Source organism: Dipodomys ordii, unplaced genomic scaffold, assembly GCF_000151885.1.
Source record: "Dipodomys ordii isolate 6190 unplaced genomic scaffold, Dord_2.0 Scaffold97, whole genome shotgun sequence".
NCBI classification, from domain to species: domain Eukaryota; kingdom Metazoa; phylum Chordata; class Mammalia; order Rodentia; family Heteromyidae; genus Dipodomys; species Dipodomys ordii.
Window position 1 is genome coordinate 6,662,996 of NW_012267313.1, and position 8,774 is coordinate 6,671,769.

General features: G+C 36.9%; 1 protein-coding gene across 7 annotated transcripts in view; it reads left to right on the plus strand.

The window, feature by feature from the left end:
* Positions 1-8,174, plus strand: part of Eya4 (EYA transcriptional coactivator and phosphatase 4) — a 198,368-nt gene extending 190,194 nt beyond the window's left edge. For 3 of the 7 annotated variants that reach the window (XM_013026795.1, XM_013026797.1, XM_013026799.1), the window contains 4 exons: positions 11-125; positions 2,133-2,254; positions 4,438-4,538; positions 7,823-8,174. In XM_013026795.1, the coding sequence (XP_012882249.1) occupies positions 11-125; positions 2,133-2,254; positions 4,438-4,538; positions 7,823-7,903 (419 nt within the window). In that variant the 3' untranslated portion in view covers positions 7,904-8,174. Of the gene's footprint in view, positions 1-10; positions 126-2,132; positions 2,255-4,298; positions 4,400-4,437; positions 4,539-7,822 lie in introns of all 7 variants that reach the window. The other 4 variants (XM_013026796.1, XM_013026798.1, XM_013026800.1 and 1 more) reach the window with 2 other exon arrangements.
* The last annotated feature ends 600 nt before the right edge of the window (positions 8,175-8,774 follow it).

Consider the following 8,774-nt stretch of genomic DNA (forward strand, 5'->3'; position numbering starts at 1 on the left):
TGTACTGCAGGACTCCTTGGCCCTGCAAAGAGGGACGCATGGCTGCAGTTAAGGGCAGAGATTGAAGGTCTGACAGATTCCTGGCTGACAAATGCACTTAAGTCTTTATCGATTATCAGTACTAGGTAAGTGACATTGCTCTCTTTCCTATTTCAATGCTGTGGAAGATGTAGGTCTAAAGATACAAAATGGATGTTTAAAAATGTTTTTATATCTACACTGGTTTAGGGTTTACAAGACTTAGCAATTCAGAGTCCAGTGGTTGATTGTTAAACTGTGTGGAGTGTGTGCCTGTGGCCTGTGTCAGAATGTGCAGAGTATGTGTATATGTATGTTATACATATAGCAGGTACACATGTAGTGTGTGTGGGTGTGGAACATGTGTGTGTGAGTACAGTATGTTTGTGGTGGTCCATGTGTTGATCAAGAAGAGAGTTGCTTCTCCTCAATCAATAGATCACACCTTTCCACCCATCTCTCATTAAGGTTACTAATAATCTCCACAGACAGGGCCCTTGGTATGCAATGAAGCTGGTGACCAACGACAAGGGACTATGACAAAAATAAAGCAATGCTTAGACACATTGATCTGTGAAAATGAAACACTGAAAGTGGAGTGGGTATATGGAAAATGAGGATAAGCCAGAGGGTCAATCTGATTTAAAACATTGTATATCCATGTGTGAAATATCATGGTAAAACTTTTTTAAACAATTAACATACACTTAAACAAACAAATGACAAGAATATAAAATGGGAGTACTTACAGGAAGAGGAGGAAGAACTGAAAATTTGACTCATTTGAGAACTGAGTCAAAATACTTTGCATATATTGTTTAAAATATAGCAGTGAAACTTGATGAGATCTATCTGAGAAGCCAAAAGGGGTTGGGGGGAGGGGAGAGTGGCCGAAGGGCCAAACCTGATGAAGGTACTTTGTGTGCATCCAACACTTGGTTGAATTCTGTATCAGAGCCTTTGGCAAAGTTAGGTTACCTTCTGACTCTCACCTATGAATATCGATTAAGGATATATGGAGGGTATAGAAAGTTGTAGGAAGCATTATTAGAACCCCATATTGGAAAATCCAAAGAATCTAGCATCAAAACTGGATTTCAAAAACATTAGCCATGTACTGGTGGCTCATACTTGGAATCCTAGCTACTCAGTAGGCTGAGATTGGAAGATCTCAGCCCAGGCGGCAAAGTCCATGAGACTCATATCCAATTAACCACCAAAAGCCAGAAGTGAGGCTGTGGTGCAAAGTAGAAGAGTACTAACCTTGAGCATGAAAGTTCAGGGACAGTATGTTATCTCCTGAACCCATGATATAAATCAATAGATAGGTAGGCAGGCAGATAGATTATAATATGAAAGTTGATAGGGGAAATTTCTCTATAAAAGCAGAAAAACATTGAAAATAAATTCACGGAATAGAGAGGAGTTACCTCTGATGTTTAATGAGTAACTACTGCCTTATATTTTCTTCTTTACTTTTCTCTGTCTTTAACATTTTTTCTGTTATAAATACAGTATTTACAATGCAATGTAACTCTAAACATCAACATAATGTAAATAGCAAAACTCTTTCCCAGAACCACATCTCAAAAATGTAAAAGCCACTGGGTGCCAGTGGCTCACGCCTGTCATCCTAGCTACTTTGGAGGCTGAGATCTGAGCATCACGGTTCAAAGCCAGCCCAGGCAGGAAAGTCCGTGAGACTCTTATCTCCAATAAACCACCAGAAAACCGGAAGTGGTGCTGTGGCTCAAGTGGTAGAGCGCTAGCCTTGAGCTGAAGAGCTCAAGGACAGTGCCCAGGCCCAGAGTTCATACTCCACAACTGACCAAAACAACAACAACCTTTTTTAAATTTTATTTCACCATGGTTTGTTAAAACTTATCTCCATAGGACTCTGACTAGCATGTTGTCGCGTTTGTTGCTACGTGGGGTGTGTATTATCCTAAATGCCCTGTTGTCATTCAGGGAGCATTTGTCTGTTGGTAGGAAGTGGCTGCTGGACACTGAAAAGAGTTACTCCTTGTGGATCTAGAAAACAGTGACAATTCTAAGCGTGCACTATCAGAAGTTACCGACTACTAGAAAACAAGTCTATGTCCTCCTTATTTTAGGAGTAACTGCGTCAATGTCTTGGTAACAACAACCCAGCTGATCCCAGCACTAGCGAAGGTTCTTCTGTACAGCTTAGGAGGTGCTTTCCCCATTGAAAATATTTACAGTGCAACTAAAATAGGTAAGGAAGGGATTTTAAACTTGGTGTGGCATGTGCTTTCATCTGTGTTTGGTCATTGTCTTAATGCGCATCTCCTCTGTGTGGTTTCCTTTTGCTATTAGAACATCCAGCAAACTTGGACAAAATTCATATGAGAAAATTCCTTTCCACTCATTATACACAGGAATATTTTATGAACATGCTTGGCTCATGAATTTCTGAACTGAGTATCTAGGTAGCTCTGATTTATTCCCGAAATTTTACAGAATATTCCTGCACACTTCATCTTGATAATTCATAATCTTTCCAACCACAGTAATAACTAAATTGTTGTTGAATATAGTATTGCATCCTTCTGTATGTAATACTTTAGATCTAAGGTTAAAATACTATTTTAAGATTACAACTTCATTGAAGATGGATTCAGCCAGCATCCAGAAAAATGAACATGATCAGAAATAAGAAAGAAGTTTTATGAACCAAAAAGACATACTTGGAGCCGTCAGGATACACAATATCCACCATCCCCCAGATAGTATGAATTAAAGAATTACCATCTTGCTTTTTGAGCTATGTTTATCTGTGGGGCCGTCTTTGACTCTAAGTGCATTCACAGATGAAAACATCCAATAAATGTTCAAAACCAAAAGTTAAATTCTTCCCTTTTGAAAGAGTTAAAAGGAAAAAAAGTGTCTGTATTGCACTGTCAAGGAAAGGCCTGGGAAAATAAATGGGTTGTATAATGTGTCCAGAAGGTCAACATACTTAGGCTTTGGCACCTTGACAAGAGAAATTTGAAATCCTAAAATCCCCCACCAAAAATAACCCGCCCTGGGCCTTGTGGAAGGCTGTTATTGGCTGTGGTAAAAGGAGCCCCCAGAGACTGCTGTTTTGGAGGGCAGTCAGAGAGAGCCAGACTTTCATGAAATAAACACTAAATTGTCATAAACTCTTTAGTGCACATCCAGATATCAATCCCATATATCTTTTGCATGAATACACATATGTATGTTAGCAAAATTAATGTGCAGAATGTGATTTTTACCTTAGGAGCACTCGAAGGATAGTACACCAGAATAAACATTTCTGGTTTAGGATAATATTTTTATTGGCCAAATTATTTCCTACATTTCATCTGAAAAAATATTATTTTTATTGTTCCCTATAAGCTAGTGTATATATATATTTAGTTCTAAACCATCAGATTTTTTCAAAGAGGCAAAAATAGCTCCAGAGAATAATTCTAATGATATAAAAACCAAGGTTGTATAGGAATTCTGGGATGCCTTTGTAGGGCAGGAGGGAGGAGGGGAAGAGCTGGAGGCAGCACTAGCAATAGGAAGGTGGCAGCTAGTACAGCAAAAATGAGCATTTTAGAGGGCTGGGAAGGTAGCCCAGTGGTAGAGCGCTTGCCTTGCATGCCTGAGGCCCTGGGTTCGATTCCTCAGCACCACATAAACAAAAAGAAAAAAAAGCCGGAAATGGCGCTATGGCTCAAGTGGTAGAGCGCTAGCCTTGAGCTGAAGAGCTGAGGGACAGCACCCAGGCCCAGAGTTCAGGCCCCACGACCGGACCCAAAAAAAATAAAATAAAATAAAAAAATAAAAATGAGCATGTTAGCTCTCATCCACTTGAAGAAAGGAATTACTTATCCACGTAAATCCACATGTTAGTATTTCTTCCTTTTTTCTTAGATCAGTTTTCTACAATAATATACTACTTAAAAGGAACTAGATAAACTCCATCTATTTGACTAAACAAAGAATGCTGGCACTTAAGTTTGCCTGTGAAGTTGTTGTAATAATCTTTTGGTGGAGCAAACCGAGTCATATTTTCTCGAGGTTAAATGCCTAACCCTGCTGATTTTCTTGAGGTATGAGCCATATATGTATTGTTTAATACTATGATCCTCAGAGTTAAGTCATTCAAGAGTATATGTTGAAATGTAAACTCACAGGTCTTCAGCTAGTCCAGTGATGTTCAAGACACAGTAACGTAACACCTTATGAATCCTCAGGTTCATGAATGCCATGGCTGGAAGAATAAGCAGTGCGTTGTTTTTCAGGCAAGGAAAGCTGTTTTGAGCGTATAGTGTCCAGATTTGGCACTAACATAACTTATGTTGTGATTGGAGATGGCCGCGATGAGGAGCATGCTGCTAACCAGGTAACTTCACTCTGAACCTTATCTTATTTATCTTCCAGGAAAAGAAAGTTGCTTTGAACGAATAATGCAAAGGTTTGGCAGAAAAGTAGTATATGTTGTAATTGGGGATGGTGTAGAAGAAGAACAGGCAGCAAAAAAGGTAACCTGTCTCCAACAATGTCGGTGTGAATCTGCTAATGCAAGCTTTTTGTTTGCATTCACATAGTTTGGCCCAAGGGCAGCTTGACAAATGATTTGGATTTGTAGATGTCAAGCAGTAAGAGCATGAAAGGATCAATACTTACATTCAAATAAACCATTTGGAGTCTAGCTTTTTTTTGCCTGAAATTGAATAGGAAATGCAAGGAAATTTGGTTCTATTAATTTGTGTGTAAATACATAATAAACACATATTTGCTTATATATACAATATTTAATACATTCATACCCAATGCTCATAGATAACAGATGACCTCATAGTCAAGAAGATAAGCAAGAATTATTGTTAAACCCATGAAGTTTACCAAGATCAACTAGATGAGGTCAAAGAAAACTCACATTGAGTGACTCATTTGTCTCACGTGCCACATAATCTCTGTGAGTTTCTTACACATGAATATAACTCATTGGGAAGTGCTGAAGAGAGAATGGATATCTGAATGAAACTTTGAAGAGATTTTAATAAAGCCTAGTAGGATAGGATGTACTATTCCAATTAAAGATTGGAGGCAATGTACTTGACATCATGCAGAAAATGGTCATCATTTGGGTGTGCCATTGATAGTTGATTGAGGCCAAACAACTGGCTTTCAACATATTTAGAAGGTTTCATAAGCACTATAGATAAACCTTTTTATCAGTTCTATATATTCTAAAGAATAAACCAAGCTAATCATGAACTGGTTGCTTCAGCATCAGTAGATAAATGATAACAGCATTGGCCTCCAATATTAGGCTTATCAATGAGCACAATACTGAGCTGTTCCCATCATTGAATGATAATAGAAAAGCCTCCTCTGCCCAAGATAGAAGTACAGAATTTATACAACACAGGAAAACATGGTGACTTGAATATTTTCAAACAAGCATTGTTCCATATAGAAAGAAAGTTGTCCTTATCTCAAGACAGTTTAAATCTTCATCCAGTAAAGACTTTATTGAATACTTGCATGTCCTGGAGTGGTTAGTTGATATCTATGTTTTTTTAAAAAAATATATCAGCAGAAGCAGATTCATAGAAGAATTTATGGCTGTATTAGAAAGAGAAAAAAAGCGATTTATGTTTTTAGTCAACTCAAACCAAGCAGAATGGAGAAAGAGGAAAGTAATTCTGTGCCAGAAGGTTTGGTGATGGTGCCAACAGCCCAAGTTGAGATTCCCTGTACTTTTCCGTCCCATTAAGGGAGCACAATTAAAGGACTACTAACAGGGTTCATTATTAGTATTAGAGATTCAAGACAGCAAGCACATTGGTTCCCAACAATGTTCTGTAAGAACAAAGCCTGAAGAACCCCAATCTGTGTTATTGATCACAACTTGAAATGCTTCCAGTCACACACAGCTGAAAAGTTTATGGAGTTTGTCAGTGTCCGGACTGCACATGATTTTGACACCATCATGACACATAACAAGTAGCGGCCAGTGATGCAGCCCTCCAGCCAATGTGTCCATGTCTTTTAACCTATGTGAAATTCCTGAATCTCTACATCACTACTAACAAAAAAAAGCACTTTCCCAGTGTCTTCCCTTGAAAACTGAAGCTTACCAGTTATCTGCACCACAAAATTGGACTATGGTTTTATACTTCTGTTTTACACCCAGCACCTCAGGGGGAAAAAAAGTGTGACTCCAAATGGATACAACTCTCAGAGAGAATGCTATTTTCAAATGATTGTTTATGTAGATACAGTCTGGGTGATGGTGAAGGCTTACAATTCTACTTGGAAACACAGGTGGTTGGTTTTCCTAGTATCTAGAATGCATGCTTTTATTTGGACATAGCAGTAATTGCATGTGCAAAAATACTGAATACTATTCTGTTATTACAAATAGATCTGAGCTGAATTTTTTAAAAGTCATTTGTAAGTGAATTTTTTGTGCTCTAAATTGACCTAAAGCCCACTGTGTTTGAGAAATTTAAAGAAAAATATCCAAGTTTAGAAATAGGAGTATTATATATACAACCCTGTTTTTCTATAGAAGTATATAAGGTGAGATATATATATATATATATAATTTTTAGAATTTCCTGGAAGTCATATTTAAAAGTAAAAAGAGAGGTTAAAATTATATATGATAGTACATTAGTCCAATGTCTTCAAAATAATATGCCCCAACACCTAATCAGTATAAAATTATTGTTGTGCTGTCTGTATTCCTTCGTTGGTTTAAGTTGTTGAAGTTCAGTATATTTTAAATTGAACTAATCATTTCACGTGGTCTTGTGGCTAGTGGTTATCATATTAAATAGCAAAGAGTTACATAGACATTGTGATTATTATGATGATCTTTATTTTTTTAATAAAATTCTTTTCATATATGTGACTATATTCCATACATCTATATTCTAGATGTTGTCAATCCAAACTTATTAATGATCTATTGTTCTGTTATTTACTATAGCACAGTTTCTTTAGTTTTTTCATTTTTTATTCCTAGTGGGTTTTTCTAGTTGTTGTTTTTCTATCAGTCTCTTTTGTGAAATTTTAATGCCACATATATACCAGTCCCTGGAATATCCCTGAAGAACCACAAAATCATTGTAATGTCAAGATTTTTTCACACCAACAAGAAGCCAATTTTATCCCTTTGAGTAAACAATCTCCCCTACTGCTGCTAATGCACTATCTCTCACTATTTTGCCAGGGAAATAAATCAAATCAACTCTACTGGCTTCAGTTATTAGTTATCCTTGATAATTAAGAAAATATAAATCACCACCTTTTTTCTACATCATATAGTCCACCTTCAAAGTTGTTCTTCTTATTGTTTTACATAGAAATGAATTCATTCTTTTCTTCTCAGATAGACAAAAGGACTTGGGCTTAAGAAGTTCATAGTTTAATGTTATTTTAAATAAACTTTGTACTGCTCAAAACTTGCTTCCCATCAGTCAGAGTAAGAGTTTTTCATGCTTACTTGCTTTCCCAGATACTAATGTTGTTAATGCTAATTAATTTGCCAAGGAAAGCCACCTACATATCTGAATATTTGCTTTGTTGTTACAATCCAGTTCAGATCTATTTCTCTGTTACCCTGAATATGCCATATTGGTGCTGCCAAACCTTCAGATATGGCCATCCCTTATTTAAATGCCCTCTCTTGAACCTGGATAGACAGATGCCTTTGTGTGAGCCGCTGCATTATTGAGATGATGGTCATGATCTCTGTACATTCTTCATCCCACCCCTTCCCTCTCCATCCTCCTTTCTCTTAACCACACAGCACAACATGCCCTTTTGGAGGATATCAAGTCACTCGGACCTTTTGGCTCTCCATCAAGCACTGGAATTAGAGTATTTGTAACTGTGTTCTCTAGCTGGGGATCCATTTTATATACATATAAATATATATATATATTTCAAGTACACTGAATTTTTATGTGTGATTCAATGCCTCTGGCTCTACACATATAAATTGTCTTAAAGGATGAAATATTTGGAATGAAAATTCCAAAATGAAGAATTCAGATTGCTGAATGAAATTCAACTTTAGTGCTACAGAAACAAAACTCGATGGTCTTATATTTACAACACTTTAATGGTTTATTAACAACAATGACAAAGATGATGATGATGACAACAACAACAACAACAACAACAAATCTGTGGAGGTTTCTGCACAATAAATGAGTCCTAACTGGAATTACCTTTAGCAAAGATCTCACCCTCTCAAGCCACAGTGTCTGTGCTCCATCTGACAAGGTGGTCAACAACATTCCTCAACATGAGAACTCTTCTCAGCCCTGAGGTTTGAACCTGACTTTACCCTACCTAGCCCAGAAAATCTGAATTGGAATGCACTCCGACTGTATAAGGACAGTCCTATCTAGACCTGTAATTTGTGTACATTATGGATGGAAATAATTTACTGTGACTTAGTAGCAGCTGACTTTGAAAGTGGGTGATATTTTTCTTTCATTTGTTGGGGAGGGGACAAGGGGGGTCATGGGAATATAATATTGTCTCTTTTTTAAGTTTGGCAAAACAGAATGTTCATAATGATGTGTTGTGCCTTAAAGACAAGACAGAGTTTGTGTGTTCTGATGTAATTTTGGTTTTAAAAAAAACCTCTGTAGATAATGAAAAACAATAACAAAAGCAAAACCAAAAAAAAAGTCTGTGATAATTCTTAAATGACCAAATTTAAAATTCAAGCTATCAGATATCAAGAAGAA